The sequence below is a fragment of the Siphateles boraxobius genome, unplaced genomic scaffold (assembly GCF_051911475.1).
Source record: "Siphateles boraxobius isolate OS27281-9 unplaced genomic scaffold, OSU_SipBor_1 53, whole genome shotgun sequence".
NCBI lineage: Eukaryota > Metazoa > Chordata > Actinopteri > Cypriniformes > Leuciscidae > Siphateles > Siphateles boraxobius.
In genome coordinates this window covers 6,664,803-6,685,821 of record NW_027509175.1, presented here as the reverse complement: position 1 = coordinate 6,685,821, position 21,019 = coordinate 6,664,803, and the positions used below count along the sequence as shown (strand labels likewise).

The 21,019-nt window shown below is 39.9% G+C and overlaps 1 protein-coding gene across 1 annotated transcript in view; it reads right to left on the bottom strand.

Annotated features, from left to right (window-relative positions):
- The window catches only part of sdk1b (sidekick cell adhesion molecule 1b), a 243,945-nt gene that overhangs the window by 142,119 nt on the left and 80,807 nt on the right, over positions 1-21,019 (bottom strand). Inside the window, exons 2-4 of the mRNA XM_077205196.1 lie at positions 10,553-10,709; positions 8,544-8,650; positions 7,399-7,546 (exon numbers count right to left, since the gene is read on the bottom strand). Of these exons, the coding sequence (XP_077061311.1) occupies positions 7,399-7,546; positions 8,544-8,650; positions 10,553-10,709 (412 nt within the window). The remainder of the gene's footprint in view (positions 1-7,398; positions 7,547-8,543; positions 8,651-10,552; positions 10,710-21,019) is intronic.

Here is a 21,019-nt window from a genome sequence, read left to right as displayed (position 1 = left end):
TGCTCAACACCTGAGTGTGATAAACTCACTGAGCTTCAGGAGCATTTCTGCTCAACACTTGAGTGCGAGGAACTTCACTGAGCACCAGGAGCATTTCTGCTCAGCACTGCGTGTGATGAATTCACTGAGCTACCTGTGATGGACTCACTGAGCTACAGGAGCATTGCTGCTCAACACCAGAGTGCGATGAACTTCACTGAGTTTCAGGAGCAAATCTGCTCAACATGAAGAGTGATGATTTCACTGACTTGCAGGCGCAAGGCGACCATGAGTCGCAGTCACTTTTAGAAGGCTCACTGGGGTTAAACGCATTTCTGCGGGCCCCTGGGGCCGCTGAGTCCCAGTGTTTGTCCAAGGGTAGTCCGCTCGGTTTACCCAAACACTGGCGGAAAAATAAAACCGGGGGGGCAACTGAGCGGCCCCGGAATGGTCATGACCCAGCCGGACCCAGGGGATGGAGTCTCCACTTGCCCTGGCTATAACTGTCGTGAGGCTCGATGGCGGCACGATTGAGTAAGCGGGAGGAGTGGAATAAGGCGCCCTCAGAAGCGTCTGACTCCAAGGAGGAGGTGACGGGTGAGTTTGTGACATGCAGGGGAAGCTTGCGCAACGGTAGCAATGTCTAACAACTCGAGGCACGAATGCCCGTGTAGTCGGGGGTCGCCCAGGCCCCCGTTAAAACACGCCCTTTGTACATGGCCGCTCTGTTGAAGAGGGTTTGGCAGCAGACCGGGATGAACTATAGTCACACAGGGTGAGCTGCTCTGCCACGGTCACCTCGGGACTCGATCGTGAAGCTAGCGCTGAAGCGGTCACATATGGAGGGAGCCAAAGGCTGCGACTACCATATACCCCAGGAGCCTCTGAAAGTTCTTTCAGTGGGACCCTTTCTCACTTCAACACCAGCTGACACATTCTCATTGGAGAGACATGTTGGACCGAGTACCTCTCCAAAACTAGAAAAGAGATACTCAGCCCGTGGGCGAGATTACTCTCTTCCAGTTGACCTGAAGACCCAACGGGCTCTGGAGCACTCGAGGGGAAGGACACTGTACTGATACTCCACCCTTAGACGCAACACACAGGATGGCCTGCGGTGCGGGAGGTAGAGATCTGAAGCACATGTCTTTCAGGTCAAAGCTGCAGACCAATCTTGGGCCAAGATGGTCACGACCCACCACCTAGTAGCACGAAGAACGAGTTTACAACTGGCCTTCGTACCGGCTGGAGGAGCGGCTATATCAAATCCTTCGCCAGCAGGATAAGATAAGCACGCACAAGTCAGGAGCACTGCTCAACACTCGGTGTGATGAATATCACTGAATTTTCAGGAGCACGTCTGCTCAACACCTAATGTGATGACTATCACTGACTTGAGCGGGGTAGCCGAGCCAGAGGTGGGGCAGCAAAGTAGAGAGAGTGGTGTTAGTGTGCTGTGCAACACTTACCTGTCTCCACAAGCGGCAGGGGGCGCGTGAGAAGGCGGATGACCGGGTCCTCGAACGCACCAAGCTGCCTGCTGGCGACCAAGGGGGAGCTGAGGGGTGTAAGGCTATACAGGGTCACACCCGCCAGACTGGCCCTCTTGGGACCCAGGAACAGATGAAATTGCTCTCTCTTTGAAGTGTGGGTACCGCTTGCTCCGCTTTTTTTTTTTTTTTTTTTAGGGAGCCAGCGGCGGAACAGACACACACACAAACAAAGGCTCCACCCGGCCCTCACCCGGGGGGAGGGAGTGATCGTGCCACTCCAAGAGCATCTCATCCATTCCTGGGCGGCCCGCTCCGGAATGCTTTCGCTGTCGCTTGCCACCTGGCTTGGCAGCGCCTGGAGCGGGCTGGGCGTCTCTACTGCGGCCGGCTCCCTGCTGAGGCCTGGGTGGAGGCTGCTGCGGAGGGCCAGCAGGAGCGGCGGCCGGAGAACGCCCACGGCGACGAGCAGGCGGAGGAGCTGCCACCGGCGGCGGGTGGAGGCAGCAGCTGGCCACCGGGGCAGGATGTGCCGGATGACCTCCGTCTGCGCTTGAGCGGCAGAGAACTGTTTGATGCAGTTCTCCACCGCGTCGCCGACCAGCCCAACCTGGGAAATTGGGGAGACCAGGAACCGAACCTTGTCCGCATCCGCCATACCAACCAGGCTGAGCCAACGAAGGCGCTACTGGACCACCAAGGTGGACATCGCCAGACCGATCACGCACGCTACGACACCCGTACCCCGGAGGGTGAGGTCGGATGCAGTGCGGTGCTCACCTATGAGCGCACGGTCTGGATTACCCTCGTGCATGTCATGGGTGCCCTAGCCTGCAGCAACGCCATGGCACGCAAGAGGAAGGGGCTTGCCCACAGGCTTTGTAAGCTCTGCCCGTCGGAACGGACGAAACTCACAGGCCTTAGGGGGGAGACGAGGATCCCCCCAAAAGGCAGCGGCCGCCGGACACAGGTGCACCTGTGTCGACAGACCGCTCCAATGGAGGGACACCTCGCAACCCTTCACCGTTCCTCCATCAAGGGTAATGAGGGGGAAAAGCTATTCAGGCAGTTTCTGGCAGAGAAAGATGCTGTTCACCACCTGATAAGCTCTCCATGCATTTCGGGAAAGAAAGGCACTGGGGCGGCGAGCTGAGAACCAGCGCGGCCCGCCCCAAGATACCAAACTCCAGATTCCAACCGAGACTGAACGGGACACGGTGGAGGTTCCACTCGAGCCCGGCAGCCTCGGCGGCCCGTTTCAGCATAGCTGATAATTCTGGATCCGGCTCGGGCAACATTGAACTCCCGGAGGGAGACAATGCAGCCGAGTCATCATCTCCAGAAGTCAGCTCACCCTCTGATGCTGCAATCGGCGTCCTGTCCTCCAGGGGAGCCCCGAGTGAAACCGCTGGCCCACCCATTACAGATGGACCAGCAGACAACACAGGAGGCTCCAGTGGTTGCAGTGGAAGGGAGGAGTGAGGAGCCCACAGGGAATGGTTACCGGGCGGGACATCCAACACTATCCTCCGGTCACCCATCCCACACAGCACCCGAGGGTGGGGCATGGTAATGGGGACTCGCTCTCCGCGAACGAAGGCGAGTCTCGCCCTCAACACTGCGACAGTCATGTTCCCACAGTGAAAACATGAGCTGTCCACAAAAGCTGTCTCAGCGTGCTGTAAGCCAAACACGTGACACAACAGTTGTGACCATCAGAGAGAGACAGGGAACGACCGCACCCAGAAACGCACGGGCGGAATGACATCTTGAAAAAGACGCAAACGCACCCGTGTTGCTCTTTCAGAAAATAGGACCGTCACCAGTGCCGGAGCACACAGGGAAATGACCGCGGCAACACTGAACAGAGAACTGAAACAGTGAAGCACTCACTTTTCCGCCCTCTAACCAGCCATCAACACACACAAACATTTAGAAATTTGTTGCTGTTAAAACAGCAGTTGAGAGCTCAAAGCTCGCGATCACCGCTGCACTCGCGCTGTAGAACACCAGCACTGGGAGAGTCTTCCTGAAGAACACCGACACACTCGCTCGTTGTAGACAACAGCACTCTCAGAGACATCAAACGATCGGCTCCGAAGCGAAAGGCAACTAGTGCGTGCATCCACTTCCGTATTTATACCCGCGCCGCGGGGGCGGAGTGTGTGATGCGAATCACGCACGCCAATTACATTGGCTCGTTCAATAGTACTCGAAGATGATAGGCTCCCTAGCGTGATCCCATTTCAGTCGCGTCGACTACGTCCGACGTTATCGACTGAAAGGGAACTGTCATTTTACTACAATTTCACATCAATAAAAAAAGTACCCATTGGTACCACTTGCCATCAGCTTTTTAATTGAAAACCCTAATACAGGCTACAAGGTATTACAAGACCAGGTAGATACAAGTGTAAAAAGTATAATATTAATAGATCTAGAAAATCTATATATATTTTTAAATGGTTCTATATCGCACTCTCAAACCATGGTTCTTTATGGAACCTTTTAAAAAGAGTTCTATTTTAAAAAGGGTTCTGCTATTGTTAGAAGCCAAAGAACCCAAAACTGGTACTGTTGAGAACCATTTTCTTAAGAGTGCAGACTTGGTCAGTATGTTTCACTCAATTGATTTCATGACCACAGAAGTCTGAGAACATTTGTGGCAAATGTCAAGTGAGTATGTGTGTGAATGCTTGGTTGGAAAGCCTGATGACACTGTGGTCCAATCTACAATGTTCCGCTGCGTTAGGGAACCAAAGAGCCAATTCAATCATCACAATCAGACAGAGAAGGAAGAGAAAACAGCAAAAAAAAAAAAAAAAAAAATTAATAAAAATGTTCAAATGATGGAGGGATGGAGAGAGAGTGAGAACTAGATGAAGGGAAGAGCAGTGCGTGTCTGGAGATCTGACGTTCAAAGAGTAATCAAGAGGAAAGAGTCAACATGGAAATGAAATTTCATGCAGATAAGAGCAACAAGAAGACCGATTTCAACACTATTTTAGAAATTACATGCTTCAATTTACACTCAAAACACAGGCCAAACTACCAAACTAGACACGAATTGTACCTGCATATAAAACTTTTTTCTCTCAGTTTTAAGTTGCAAATTAAATCTGTTTTTGAAAATCTCTGTAGTCTTTTTAGGCGGTCTCCTAACTGTTTACTGACATGGAGACAAAGAACTAATCCCAGATTTGTTAGCACTGCTAATCCAGCAAGTTCAAGCGTAAAGAGAGATCCGAAAGCTGACAGGAGGGATAAAATACATACAAATCTAGTAGGAAAGAAAAATACTGAAAAACATCTGGTATTGTGGTTCAAAATGAATTCAGGACCTCCTAAGGACTTAAGATGTCCACTAAATTGCGTTCCACGTTTCTTAAAGACCTAAAAACGTAAAATCTTAAAGGGGACCTATTATGCCCCTTTAAGTCTCAGTTGTACCCAGAATGTGTCTGTGAAGTTTTAGCTCAAAATACCCCACAGATCACTTATTATACCATGCTGGAAAAGTTGAAAAACGTGCTGTTTTCATGCATGCATCTTTACATGCAAATGAGCTGCTGTTCCCCACCCTGCTTTCCTGAAGAGAGTAGATCATGAACAGCTCGTGCCTCGGATACTCTGCCAAAAACTAAAACATCTGTTTAGTTTTGATTATCATCTCTATCGCGGTCACGCTCACATGACATTGCAGTTCTTCATCATCATGAAAGTTTATTATCTGCATGTGTTTTAAATCCATATTTGTCTGAAACTTCAGATATGGTTTTCTGAAGCACACACATCCGAAGCATGTGCACAGAAAGCTGGCTTTCAGACGATGAGTATTAAACTAAGTTCTCTTTCACGTCTTATTGCGCTTAAACTGTCAAATACACACAAAGTTATGTCAAAAACACACAAAGTTCACATAGACACAGTCGGCTATGTCTGTGAATGTAAACAGCAGGGAAAGAAATCGCATGTGTATATTAGTACTGTGTATTAAAGTGAAAGCAGCGTAATATTCAGTACCAACTGCTATATATGCTGTTAATATGAATCAAAGAACAAAAGAAAAACAGAAAATCACTCACTGCTCTTGATTTTATAGAAATACATTTCTTACTTGAATGCTGCTGTTAAATGCTCTGGCGAGGAGATAAACATGGCGGAGTGTGTACAGGTCACTCAGGGCGGGTCTATGCTAATAGGGCAGAGGCCATCAGCAGTTGTGGGCGGGGCCTAGGCATATGTGACATCACACTGCTCAAATCTGCAAAGGGCTTGTTCTGAGATACTGATAATGATTTATGGAGATTAAAAAAAAGAGGAGTAAGTGGATTTTTACCATTATAGGGTGGTTGTGTACACACTGCCGACACACATTTATCTTCAAACACCATGTAAAAGTGAATTTTGCATAATGAGTCCACTTTAAAATTTAAACTTTATGTTCCCTGCACAAAGCCTCACATTCAAATAAAATAAAATAAAATCTTCAACACATTCCCCTTTGAGTATACTGCACACTACATATTTTTAAGTGTGAAACAGAGCACATAATGCAATGATAAATGTTTTAAATAGTAGTGTACTACATTGTTGTCTCAAAACCTCACTAGGCTGCATGTTTAATTTAGTTTGTCACTTTCAGTTATGAAATTTCTTCAATCCACTGTTGCATACAAGTCAGTTTGGAACAACACAGGGATGAAAAAATTACAGAATTTTACATTTGAACTTTCCTTAAAACAACATAAATTTACCTAAGAAGCACAACTGTGTAAGATATGAGGATTTGCTTTTAGAAAACATTTGATTTTAGTTTATTTTTCTAGTTCTAAGCATCAATCACACTACATTGCTTAAACAATTTGCACTCTACTCACAACCCTGTGAGTTGTGGGTGGTTGTATTTCTTTGGACACATATGGGTATTTATCTCTCTCCTCTAGATCTTGTTTCTTTGATAGAGTAACGCATTTCACGTATGAGTGGCCTTTGAAATGAAGACCGTCTCATAAGTTTGACTGACAGCCGGCGAGGTGAGCTATCCTCAGATGCTGACAGTAAAGCTTGATGAGTAGACGTGTCGACCCCGCTACTAACAGTCCAAGAATCTGGAGCGTGGCATCAACAACTGCAGGACGTGCCGGTTTCATTTAGAGAATCAATAAATGTCATAAAGCACATCATTGCCGTGGGGGCTAACTGATGAAATCAGTCTAAAGACAGTAGACAGTGATTGATGAAACACTAGTTTCAATGCAAGCATGTGTGTGTGTGTGTGTGTGTGTGTGTGTGTGTGTGTGTGTGTGTGTGTGTGTGTGTGTGTGTGTGTGTGTGTGTGTGTGTGTGTGTGTGTGTGTGTGTTTCAGAGTTTACAGATGAAGGTTGCCTGGCTTTTGACAGTCTATTGCATTAGGAATACATTTACATAATGAATTTAAACAGGTTGCTGTCAATATATATTGATCCTTTAAATGATTAATTCACTTAAAGATGAAAATTATGTATTCATTTAGTAACCATCATGTCGTTCCAGACCTATATGACTGACTGAATGTGGAATTATGTGGAAAACAAAAAGAGAATGACTGAGTCATCCAAAAAAAAAGATGACTTTCAGAGAATAATGACTTTGGTGTGTTCCTCACATGAGTCGTATAAACTTCTTATTTTCTTATGACTCAGTTCTCATTCACTCACAATCTACTGAAAAGAATGAGCAGAATATTCATCAAAAAGACAAATATTTTATCGAAGAAAGCCATAAAGGATTTGAAAACAAATGATAGGAGTCAGTAAATTATGACTTAAGCATCCTTTTTAGACAAAACCATTTACATAATAAATTAGAGCAGGTTTTAGTCAATATTCATTGATCTTTTTTACAGGACAAGCCTCACAGATGTCAAAATGTCAAATGGCAACTTACACCCGATGGTTAGGAATGATCTTGAAGCCGTCTCTGAACCATGTGACCTGAGGGCGAGGGTAACTGCTCACAGTAGGGGGATTCAGGATAGCGGCTCTTCCCTGAGAGACCGTTTTCCTCTGTTCCAGTTCTGCAAAGTTATCCATGTCTATGAGAGAGACAGAAAGAGAGAGAAAAAAATCATATTGTGACTATGCCCCTTTCTGTCCCTCCATTGACAGTTACACTACTGCCACTTTCAAGCCCCAAAAAGGTAGTCAAGACATCATTAAAGTAATCCATGTGACTCCAGTGGTTAAACATCAATTTTATGAAGAGTGCTTTGCTTGCGCAAAAAACAACAACCATAATTTACCAAAAAATATATATTATTTTCAATATAATTAAAATAAATTATATTGAATAAAAAATAAAAAATAAATATAATTTATTTTCAAAATATTAATATCCAACACGAGAGCACCATGATGCATGTGTGTTGTGTTGATGCGAGAGCAGACGTTGCGTGAACGCGAGTTGGAGATTTTTTTTGATTTTTTTGTGCAAACAAAGCACTCACGTCGCTTCATACAATTGAGGTTAAACAACTGGAATCACATGGATTACTTCAATGATGTCTTGACTACCTTTTTGGGGCTTTAAAGTGGTAGTTGCGTAGACTGTCAATGGAGGGACAGAAAACTCTCAGATTTCAGTAAAAAGATCTTTATTTGTGTTCCGAAGATGAGCTAAAGTGGAACGACATGAGAAATTAATGACATAGCTTTCATTTTTGGGTGAACTAACCCTTTAAGCTTCTGCGGTATAATGATTTTATCACAGTCAAGGATGTTTAAGGCACTCCAACACCCCTTGACCATGGTCTAATTATTTTAACACAATGGCCTTCAGTGGCTTTTGCCGTAATATACTAGTATATGTATCCCAAACACCAGCTGTATTACAAAGAGTAAATAAAGTGTACGGGATTGACAGCATATTTAAAAATTACTGGAGTGTTTCCTGAATGTCACTTCAAGTTCTTCCCCTATGGGACCCTGTGCTACATGCGTAAAGTGTGTTCTAGGTGAGTGTGGTGATGTGTGAAATCCATTTGTGCTTCAGCCTCCCAGACTCCCTTTCTAACAACATACACAAGTACTTACAAGCCACACGAACATCAGCTCTCGTCTGGATCAGCGCCCCCATCCTGTTCCTCACCGCGCACTGATACAAACCCGCGTCCTTGCGGTTTAACAATGTGATCGTGTACCTGGAAGAAAGAAAAAGAGCTGGGATTTACATAGTGCTTACTTGAGTAATGGACTATGTTCTTGCTGTGCAGTATACACTATATTGCACACTACATCTTTTTTGAGTGTGAAACAGAGCACAGTATGCAATGATAAATGTTTCAAATAGTGTACTACATTGTTGTCTCATAACCTCACTAGTCTGCATGTTTAATTCAGTGGGTCACTTCCAGTTATGATTTTTTTTTTATCCACTGCTGTGTAAAAATATCTTAACTTCTCCCTTTTGGATCAAATAATGAGCCAAGGAGGAAAAGATATTATTACAGGTTCATTCTTCACACTGTAATTAAAAGGTCAAATGGAGTGCATTGCATTGTGGAATAAAGTATACTACACATTTGCTGGTTTTGCATACCATTGACCATATAGTATGAGTAGTATGTTATGCTATTTCAACCACATACCAAAACCTGGCTCTAGATAATGTAATATGTCAATATGTATGTCAAATACAATATAATACGTCAAATATGTGTTATCTGTACCTGCAACATGTTTTCCTCAATGTGTACAATAACCAGTTCATTAAACATACAAAAAGTTTGAATGTGGACGCTAACAAGTGCTTGGATTTATGAGCGGATGGATGCGAGTGTTGTTTAACAAGAAAGATTACAAGCCCACAGGGTCAGAGCTGCTCAGATCTGTGTTGATTCGGGTTTTACAGATGACTGTTTAATGCAGAACTGATGGTTCACATGGACTGAATGTGGAATCAACTTTGCTGATCAAATATATGATTCTGGAAAACATTACATTTCAAAATTAGTGTCAAGATGAAATAAAAAGGGAAATCATACAGGTTTAGTATTAGTGTTATTTTCATATTAAATCTATTTTTATTAATATTGAGTTTTATTAAAATTTAGTTTATTATTAATATTTAGAATTTGCCTTCACTCTTATATTATCAAAATGAAACATTTTAATTTGTACATTTTATTTTTAATACGTTTATGTGCTTGTGTCAAGTGTATACGTTGTTTCTTTAAAAATATTAATATTTAGCTTTAATTTATTTTTATTTGAGTTTTTTGTTTTTTTATTTATTTACATTCATTTTAGTGCTTCAACTTACAATTTACTTCAGTTAGTCTGCAAGGCAACATTTTTTTAATTTGCATGTAATATTTATATTTTATTTCAGCTAAAATGTTTTTAATAGTTTTTGTTAATAATAATAATAATGTTTTTTGTAACAATGTAACATTTTTTACGGTCGCTTTGATCAACTTGGTGTGTTTCTGTTGAATAAAAGTATTAACTCCCCCCAACATGAGCAAATTATTACAATTTTAAATTTTCAGTGACTATCCCATTTAAGTCACATTTTTTGGCTTTAAAATAGATGAAAACAGACCTCATCGCTCATCTTGCTAACACTGTTCTTAATATACACCATTTCTTTATTATACACAACTCTGAGGTCAATCTAATAATAATGTATCCAAAACACGAGGGGTCAAAGATGGATGACCAGACAAGAGAAAGAGGCCAAAGAAGGAAACAGTACAAATGAGATCCCAAAGGACTCTGCACTGTCTATATTATTTTATATTGTAGCACTATTGTCTGCTGTACAATCTCCAACACAGAATCCAATGACCTTAGTACATGGGTGCAAGTTAGGATAATGGTTACTCATACCAAAATAGTGCTATAAAAACTACTTTAAAAATCCCATTAAATCGAAATGTGAAATTTGTGGCTTGGGAGTTTTATGCTTTGCTGCTTTATGCAGACTTCATGATCCTCAAAGATCGCCAAGTTAAAGCCAATAATGGCGTGTTTCATGAACTTGGTTTCGCATAAGACATGAAAAACTGCAAACAGACAGCAGAGAGTGTGTTCATTGTTACCTGTACTCTGGTGTGTATTCAGTGATGTCTGTGCCGTTTCTCATCCATTTGAACTCCAGGGGCCAGCTTCCCTCAGCCAGACAGGTGAGCACGAGTCTGTTCCCCTCCAGATGTGTTTGTGCACCCCCTACCTCGGTTTTAAAGTACGGAGCGATGTCTGTGAAGAGAACATCAAGGAATGAAAACTCATGTCTAGTAATATTGATTTAATGAACAGTTAAACTTCACCAAATGTGCAAAGATGGCTAATTATGATGCATGAATGAAAGCACACTGAGCGTAAGAATAAAGTGCTGACCATGATATTTCAAAAAGTCCAGGCTCACCATAGAAGCCAAATACTACTCTGATTAATGACCAATATATCACCCAGGCTGATTCATCAGCCAAATATTTGGCCATTTTGAAAGTGATAACTGTGCCTAAATACACATTAAGAGTACATCTCATTATATGAGAATCTATAGATAGATAGATAGATAGATAGATAGATAGATAGATAGATAGATAGATAGATAGATAGATAGATAGATAGATCTGCTTGATTGCTGCATTTAGACATTCAAATATTAAACAGGTCAAGAACACATCAAAGCAAACAGGGCATTGCGATGCAACACGCTACAATGAACGCTTCAATACATTATCATCATACATCCGTTCAGAAAGACAAATGTTCCAGTTTATATTGTTTACTTTGATGTGTTCAGTGTAAATTAGCCTCAAACAGTGTTGGCGTCATGTCAAAAATGTTTTATTATAAGGGAGACACCCGCGTTCGCTTTAGAGTTTTATTAGCCTAAACTCAATTGTTTACTTATGATACATAGCAACACAGCTAAAAGCATTCCTAATATGTTAGACCTTTTATTGAAAGCAGCCTACTTTTACCTGTTGAGACATGCCTTCACAAGTTGTATTTTTGATGTTCGCGAAACGGGCATTTGCAAAATATGTTGTTTTTATGTTTTTCCCCCAGGTCCCACTAGTGTCGCAGAAACTACATACTTCACCTATAAAGAGAATTTGAATGACAGTTTGGACTTTTTTCCTCAAAATTGCGAGTTTATTTGAATTAGAATTGCTTGCGACTCTGAGAAGGAAAGTCCAAATTGTGTTTCAAAAGTTCTGAGTTCATATCTCGCAATTCTCAATCAATGCAGAATGGTGAGGGGAAAAAAAGTGTGAATTGTGAGACAAACTCAGAATTGTCAGATAAAAAGTCACAATTACCATGTTTATTTTTTGTTCTGCGGCTGAAATACTGTAGATATGAAAAAGCTTTTTATTTAAGACTGAAAATATAAACACTTCACTGTTAAATAATCATCCGAAATGGCTGGCTCTTTCTATATTAGGCTTACTGATGCCCTCTCTAAACAGTTTTACGTTTGAGTCCTTGGGCTGTAGCAAAAAGATTTAGGCCATAAAAAAATGAAATATACTTCTGAGAACACCTGAATACAGCAAATACACATATACAGTTAATGTGGAGGGAAAGGTATTTATTTTTCACAAGAATGTCACCATGTCGGTAGTGTACAGTTATTGTCACACAAATCCGGACCACTATTTTACCTAATAAACTCAGAAAAAGATCTTAAAGGGACTTTCACTCTGGTGCTTTGTAGAAACTTTTGTAAGGCCTTTGTGTATTGTGAATCTAATCTCTCCATCTAAAGTCAGAATGGTTTCAGATGACATCACTAATTCTGAAGAAGTGACCATTAGAAAACAGTAGGGAAGGCATGTGACCTGAGATGAGACTGATAATATGAGCTCTCCCGCTCTCTCTAAATGTGTGGAAGCCTGTGTGCATTTCAAACTATATGAATACAGTAAGTGTCAAAAGGATAAAAACATTCCATTCAGTCTTGGAACTGTCGTATCAAACTGAATGTACATTCTCAGATATACTGTGTGCTCTGTTGCAAAAAGCAGGTAGCAATTTAGTATTTTTGGTTAAAGTCCCCCTGTAGTCCAAAATTGTATCCCTTAAAACTAATTTTTTGATCACCAAAATGACATGTTTTAAAGTGTTTTCCTTAAAACAGCTTGAATGTAACTCTACACCCTTGCCTCATATACATAGTAGTATACTGCCTAGTATACACAGTTCAATGATTATGCAAATTGGCCCCGCCTCCACTCAGAGATCCACTCGTTGACGATCACACTTTGACGTGATTGGTTACAGGGTAGTTTGTGACGTCAGAAACACCGGCGATTTCAAACCGCGTTTTTGAGACTGTCTCTGGTTCACTGCAGTTTCAAGTAGAAAATACTCAGCAATGGTGTTGACGTGATTTTGCACATGGTTTGTCTTAAAGCATATTAAAAACACCAAAATGACATAAAAACAACTTTAAAAGCTGGATTTTCACCACAGGTGGAAGTTAACAACTTGGTTTTGGAAATTGCTAAACTAACAATGTGACACTTTCATACAATTTGATCTGAAATTGAAAACTATTTTAGTAGATATTTTTCAGTACTGAATTAAGTATGCACTGATATTGAAATTTTAGCAAAATATCAATAACACCACAACTATTCTCATATGACGGCCACTAACCAATGTGAACTATGTTATCGCCCAGCTCTAATCTGCTAAATGCGACTAAAAGGCATGAAGACATTAAGATATTATAAACATTATCATTATTTTCTTGTATAGCTGCTTTGAAACAATGTGTATTGTGAAAGGTGTAAGCTGCTCATCCCAAATAAGGCGGGTGGTGGTACTAGTAACGTCCACCATGTTTCCCTCATGACGTGCTGGGGACGAGAAACACTTGTGTTGCATTAGCAATCAGCATTATAAAGGTATCATGTATTTGTTGTTTGGGTGGGTTTTTCGGGTTGTTGTTGCTAAGTTCCTTGCCGAGGCTGCCGTGCCGGGACGTGGGTTGGAGATTGTTGTGCGACACGTGCAACTCGACTGGGAGGCACAGTTTGCTGGGGTTTTCCCCTCTTAAAGTTTGGCGGCTGCCGTTGAGTTTCCCGTTGAGTTTCTCTACCCACATCCGGTAGAGGGTAAGGAAGCCAGCAGTACATTCTTATATTTTACTGTTGTATTGGTTGTGTATGTGTGTTGATACTGCCTCGTTCGCCGGGGAGGCCTTAATTTATGTGTGAAACTACTGGTCCCTCGACGCTATTTGTGTGTAAAGTTGGTGTGTGTGTGTGAGTAAGGGGGTGGGCAGGTTATTTTCTCCCATATGCCATATAGAGTGCCGAACTTATGACGTCACTTTGTAGGACAACTCGGAAGTTAGCGGCGCATGGGTTCCCTCGATCGAAAAGCTATGCATTTTCCCCATAGACTTTTGGAAAATCGCAAAAAATAAGATCTGTGTTCAACAAAGAGCTGTGACCCTTACAACTTTTGTCGATCAAGATAACCTTTACAAGTTAATCCAAAATTTATACATTTTGAAGCCTATATAAAGTTTAAAAAACCACAAGCAGACACAATAAAGTAAAAAAAAACACAAGCAGGTTATAACTGGTGTGTTTTTATGTCATAGTTCAAAACGTGAAAATATTTAGAGGCTTTGTTAACCACAGACCTTATTTCAGGTGATTTAGCAAAAACCCATTCAAAAAACCCATAGACTTCAGGGCGAGGGAACCGGAAGTGCTAAAATTCTAATTCACTTCCGCGTTTTAGCCTACAAAGTGACGTCATAACTTCGGCACTCTATTGACGACGGCTATGTATTTAGCATGAGTGGTAGGGATGGGCTGATGATGTATATTTGGTGTGTATTTATTGGTATGGTATTGTTATTTTGAGGTTTGCAGTGTAATGAAATTATGCATGAGAGGTGATCACATGAATTGATTTAATGCATGTATTTAACAACCGTTGCAACCCAGTGCTGAATATATCCTGTTGTTGATGTCTTATTATTTGCCAAGTTAACTTATTGTTGGTTATCATTAATTACAAATACCTGAGTAGATTAATTGTTCCTGTCATGATTGCATTAACCTGCTGCCCCCTTGGGTTTTAATATTATGATTGTATAAGCAAATAAATTATCTAATTGATTTTGGGTGCTTGAGTGTCTTGTTTATTGACCCACTAGAAATCTTTAGTCCAGTGGAGAATCTGGTAACCCCCCTTATTGTGAGTTAAGGAGGGGGAGCTATACAAATAAATTTGACTTGACTTTAATATGATAATGCATATGAAAGAAGCATCCATTAGAAAAAAAATAATTTTGTGTAAATGAGAATGAAAATTAATCTTAATAAAAAGCCTTAAAGGGCTTTTCCTTTAAAATAGTGCAAGACGATGGCAAAAGTTATTCATATTCTTGATATGGCATTAGTATTTAGATTAATTCTTATAAATCAGCCAAAACCATCAACAGAGCTGGTTGCAATGCATTCTGGGATTGTATTGTCCGTTATGTATGTATACACCTGATGCTACCTTAGGATTTGTGCTAAACAAGGTATCTTAGAAGGCAGCATGATATTGCTGTGTACCTTTTGGAACAGTCTTCTCCTTTGGTGTGTGTGCCCATTGAAGCATCCCAGGTCAACATTCTTACTGTCTCTGCGGGAGAAAATTACTTCGGTCTGCTATTGTGAAGCTAAAGGCCAATGCCTCAGTGCCTCCCACCACACTTGTTAGCAAATTACTTGCCATTTAGAAGACACTTTCATCCAAAAAAAAGACTAATTGCAGAAACAGCCCTCCTGAAGCCACTAAGTGCTTTGCTTAAACGCACAAAGGTGATAAAACAGAAATGTGAAGTATTAACTTTTAACAAGATTTTTGAGTGATGTTTGCCCATGCAAAACTAGCCGCCATTCATTTTCGTAAATGGTGTGGGATGAGTTATGTTACAAAATTGCACACTTACACTTTAAATTTAAGACTTTAATACTTCAAATCATTTGAATTCAAATTCCTTTAGATATTTTGGGGGCAGTATAAAGTTAAAAAAATATATACAAAATATAAAATCCATTCAAGAAAATTCATAATAAAATAATAATGAATTCTTGAAAAGAACACAAGAAGTTTGGCATAATCTTTTATATTTAAATAATTAAAAAATATATAAACAATTTTTAAAAAACTGCTTATTAATTTTTGAAAACCTTTGTACACCAAATAAAGGTCATGTGGTGCAACCAGGGTTATTATCGTTGACTAAAACTAAAAAAAAAGTTCCTTGAAATAAATTAAACAGTAACAGTTGAAGTACTAAAAGAACGAAAACTAAAAACTAAATTACTTAATACATTTTAAAAAACTGATAAAAATGACAAAACAAAAATTGACTAAAACTTTACCTAAAATTGAAATGAAAACAGAAAATACAAAAATTAAATCTAATTATTAACAAACCATATATAAATATATCATTGATATATAAAATAAGTAAAATACCACATAACTAAAGTTAATTCAGGTTCATTTCTAAGAACTTCATGACATGAGCTCGATTTTCCTTTTTTTATCTTGGACACTTATTTGTCAATGACCCATGAACAAGCTCAACATTACTAGTTATAAAGCATCACTAAATGTTACTTACTAAATCTACAGTTACTACGTCATCATTGTTCAGGCTCTGTGCCAACACATTCAATCCTTAACCGATGGGTGATTACCGGGTTGATCACACAGGACAGGAGCTTGATGCCGTGCTTAATGAGGCAAAACTTTATTTCTTCAAGTGCCAAATACACCATGGGAGTATGATAGGGGCATGTGATCTGACCTTTTTTGTGGTTCCAATATAATGAGACGGTGTGACAGCCGCATGCATTCTCTGCACAGTCATGCAGTTTTGGGGAGTTAACTGGCCCCACACCCATAATGCACCAGTCCTTTCCTCTGGCCTCAGGATACATTTACCAACAGAGAAGATCTGAGCGCACAGACAGGTAGAAGCAAGCATGGGTAATCAGGTGGAAGAAATAGGGTGATCAGTGACATTTACACATCAAACACACACACAAACATTTCAGTGAACTCCACAAGCTGTCCACACACACACACACACAGACACATACACACACTTGCGTACACACATCACACGGACTCACGCAGCGGAAGAGACAGGGTGATCACTGACATTTCCATAAAGTGGAGGCAGAGGATTCTCAAGGGAACAGGAAACAACATACAAGTGCACACACACACAAGACCCTTTAAAAGTGCCTTGCGACCAGGAAATCTCTCTGTGACGGACTATAGCTCACTCAAAAGATCTTCAAGCAGGAAGAGTAAGATCTCTAAAATTGAAAGGACAGACATTATTGATAGAATCCTCAGTCTGTGTTACCTGAACTGTGCAAACACTAAGGCTTATATAAGACATGAGAAACTTTCTTGGCAAAATAAAGACACAATGTCTGATGTTCCTACACATACTTATTCTAGTGATGCACTGAAAATCTTGACCGAAATATTTTTTATTTATTTATCTAAATTAAGGTTACATTTGAATTACATCTAATTTAAATATTTAATATAATCTATTTCTATAAGTAAATGGTGTAACTTACAATAAAATAAGCACCAAAACATAAAGAAAAAAAACTGTAATATTGGATCATTGTCAGTAAACAAAGACCTTTTGATGCACTTTTTATGCAGAATACACAACAACCTTATAATAATAAGGATGAGCACATTGACATCCAAACTGATTTGTGATTACCTCAATCTGTACACAGAAATGCTCTCGGTTAATATAGTCAACATTCAGTGGTTATCACTACTAGTTACAGTTACCAACCATCTGCAATAATACTGAATCAATACTATTTAAGGCAACAGAACATCATTCTGTTACAGAATCCAGTTTGTCCTATATTTTAGCATGAAACTGAGAATGTTTAAGCCAAATATGATATAGTAGAATGGAAAACAAATTGAAAAGGACAGTTGTGTTAAATCCTTAACACTGGGTGGTGTTATGTTACATGTATCAAAGGAGACAGAAGAGGAAAGGCAAAAAAAAAGAACAGACTGAACTTTTTGCACCTTTATTTGTCAGTTTGTACAGTATAAAAAGCATTGTGTCAATGGGAAAGTCCCCATAAAATATGGAAACCAGTATGTGTTTGTGCAAAATTAAGACCATCCAGCCACTTTCAGTCGGTTTATTTTTTTCACTGGATTTTTTAAATAACTGGCCTTAAGGTTAATTAAATGTGTAAGGCACCTAAAATAAAAATTAATTGATTAATTAAATGAATTAATTAAACTGATGGTGTATGACAATGTAGTTCAGCATGGCTTTAAAATAAATTTGAAATAAAAATTTAATCATATGATGAAATCAGTGTTTTCATCTCCAAAGCTTTTTCTGCACATATTCCAGTCCATTTAAAATGTAGGCTATCTTTTTTTCTACACATAGCTGCTGGCACACACTGTGATTCTGCAGCATTTCATTTTTATTTATAAAGTGGTCAATTGTCACCTGCCACCAACTGTTTACTTCAATCTCAAATGGCATGTGGTGTAAAGGAACAGAGAGTGTCCCTTGAACTTTTACTCAACTGCTCAACTCTACCTTTAGGGAAAATGCAAACACAAAAACATGTTATATTTCTAAGACTTTCTAGGGGGAAAGCCACTTAGAACATCTTGCCAGACACATAGCAACTCCCTGGCAACCACCAACAACAGTCTCATAAGCGGCTTGTTTTGTATGAGGAGCAAATACATAAAAACGCAGTATTGAAACATATTCAATTGTTTTAAATATGCCAGCACCCATTGTGTTCAGGTAGACATGTTTAGTTACAGCTGAGACCATCAGTTATTCTTCAGAGGGCTGATAGAACAGCACAATAATTACAAATGCACAATAATTACTGTTTGCCGCTAGATAAGTGGAGTAACGAAGCATTCAGCATGTTTTTGTTTGCTTATAATCAAATTAAAGTTCAAAAGCATGAAAAATCTGACAGCTCTGAAAATGAAGTACTAAACAAACAATGAATGTAGAGAGAGAGCAAAAAAAAAATGGGAAGCTGAAAGAAAAGGACATACACAAATACAGTCAGGCTGCTAAAAGCCTAAAATGTATAAATGTCTAGACCACGAGGTGTATAATGAGATTATCGTCATTCTATTGTTATATACTCACTTGCTACACAATGGTTTCTTACACTGTACATTCCCAGTGCAATAGTTTATTGCTCACAAGTTGCTTTTTTATAGTTTAGGAAAAATGTTCGAGTTCATTTTGTAATGTCTGATTTTTATTTAAACTTTTGTAACTAGGCCAATCTTTAAATCAAAATGGACAATTCTTTTGAAGTATTTATTATAAATGATTTCTCTTCTCTTCTCTTCTCTTCTCTTCTCTTCTCTTCTCTTCTCTTCTCTTCTCTTCTCTTCTCTTCTCTTCTCTTCTCTCACATGTCTACTGGCCAAAGGGTGGGAAGAACTGTCAATCACATGAGATCGACCAATAGCAAACCATAATGATCATATCAATTCCCGATGGGCAAAATCATGTCCCACCCTACATGTTTTCATGTTCCAGATGCAGTTTCACTCGGATATATACAGTACATCACAATAGGGAAGAAAAGACTATCACAGCTTTAAAGAGTTTAACAAGATTTTATAAAACAGTTAAATTTAATCTAATATCTAAATGTTGTAGATTATAATGTGATCCCTATATTCGCTTTAAAATGCGCCTTTTAGATTTTAGAGTTTATATAGGAAAGTATATCAATATATTGAAAAGTATATATATTAAAAGTTAAATAGGACAGTCTTCAAGGGACAGTACACGCAAAAATGAAAATGATGTCATTAATTGCTCACCCTCATGTCGTTCCCAACCCGCAAAAGACTTCCGTTCACTTTTTGTTCCCCAAGATATTTTGGTAACACTATATTTTACAGTGTCTTTGTTACATGAGGCTACTATAGTGATAACTATAAATTATGCATAATTACATGCAACTAACCTTAAACCACACCCTCTTCCTAACCCTTACCATAGAGTAAGTACATGTAGTTAATTATTATTACTCAGTTCTTACATGTATAATTACACATTTTTTTATGAATTCTGAGAGCTTTCTGTACTCTCCATTGACAGCTATGTAACTACTGTACCACTTTGACGCCTCAAAACGTTCATAAAGAGATCGTTAAACTGATCAATAATAATTGAGCGGGGACTGCAGAGACTCGATCGCTTTATATGATGAACAGATTTAATTTAGGCTTTTATTCACATTTAAACATTGATCAGCAGACATTATCAGGAGCTCAACCGAACCGGCTTTACGACTGAGAACATTTTTTTTTGGCGGAAGCTCAAATATCCTGCATAACACATGAGAATGAACCACATCGGTTCTTCTGGAAGCTCAAACGTGCTGCATAACACGAGAGTTAACCTCAGTGGTTCTTGTGGAAACTCAAACGCACTGCGTAACACGAGAGTTAACCTCAATGGTTCTTGTTGAAGCTCAAACGCACAGCGCAACACGAGAGTTAACCTCAATGGTTCTTGTGGAAGCTCAAAAGTACAGCGTAACACAAGAGTTAACCTCAATGGTCCTTGTGGAAGCTCAAAAGTACAGCGTAACACAAGAGTTAACCTCAATGTTCTTGTTGAAGCTCAAACACACTGCGTAACACGAGAGTTAACCTCAATGTTCTTGTGGAAGCTCAAACGCACAGCGTAACACGAGAGTTAACCTCAATGGTTCTTGTGGAAGCTCAAACGCACTACGTAACACGAGAGTTAACCTCAATGGTTCTTGTGGAAGCTCAAATTGGCTGCGTAATACGAGAGTTAACCTCAATGGTTCTTGTGGAAGCTCAAAAGTACAGCGTAACACAAGAGTTACCTCAATGGTCCTTGTGGAAGCTCAAAAGTACAGCGTAACACAAGAGTTAACCTCAATGTTCTTGTTGAAGCTCAAACACACTGCGTAACACAAGAGTTAACCTCAATGGTTCTTGTGGAAGCTCAAACGCACAGCGTAACACGAGAGTTAACCTCAATGGTTCTTGTGGAAGCTCAAACGCACTACGTAACACGAGAGTTAACCTCAATGGTTCTTGTGGAAGCTCAAATTGGCTGCGTAATACGAGAGTTTACCTCAATGGTTCTTGTGGAAGCTCAAACGCACTGCGTAACACGAGAGTTAACCTCAATGGTTCTTGTGGAAGCTCAAATGTGCTGTGTAACACGAGAGTTAACCTCAATGGTTCTTGTTGAAGCTCAAACGCACAGCGTAACACGAGAGTTAACCTCAATGGTTCTTGTGGAAGCTCAAATGTGCTGCGTAACACATGGGAATCAACCACATTGGTTCTCGCACATCAAGAGAACATGCTTGAGCTTCCGTTTACCACAACTGATGTGCAAGTTGATGATTTTTTATATGTGAATACAAGCCTTAATTCAAGTTATAAAGTTATCAAAGTGTCTTGCAAACACAGACACA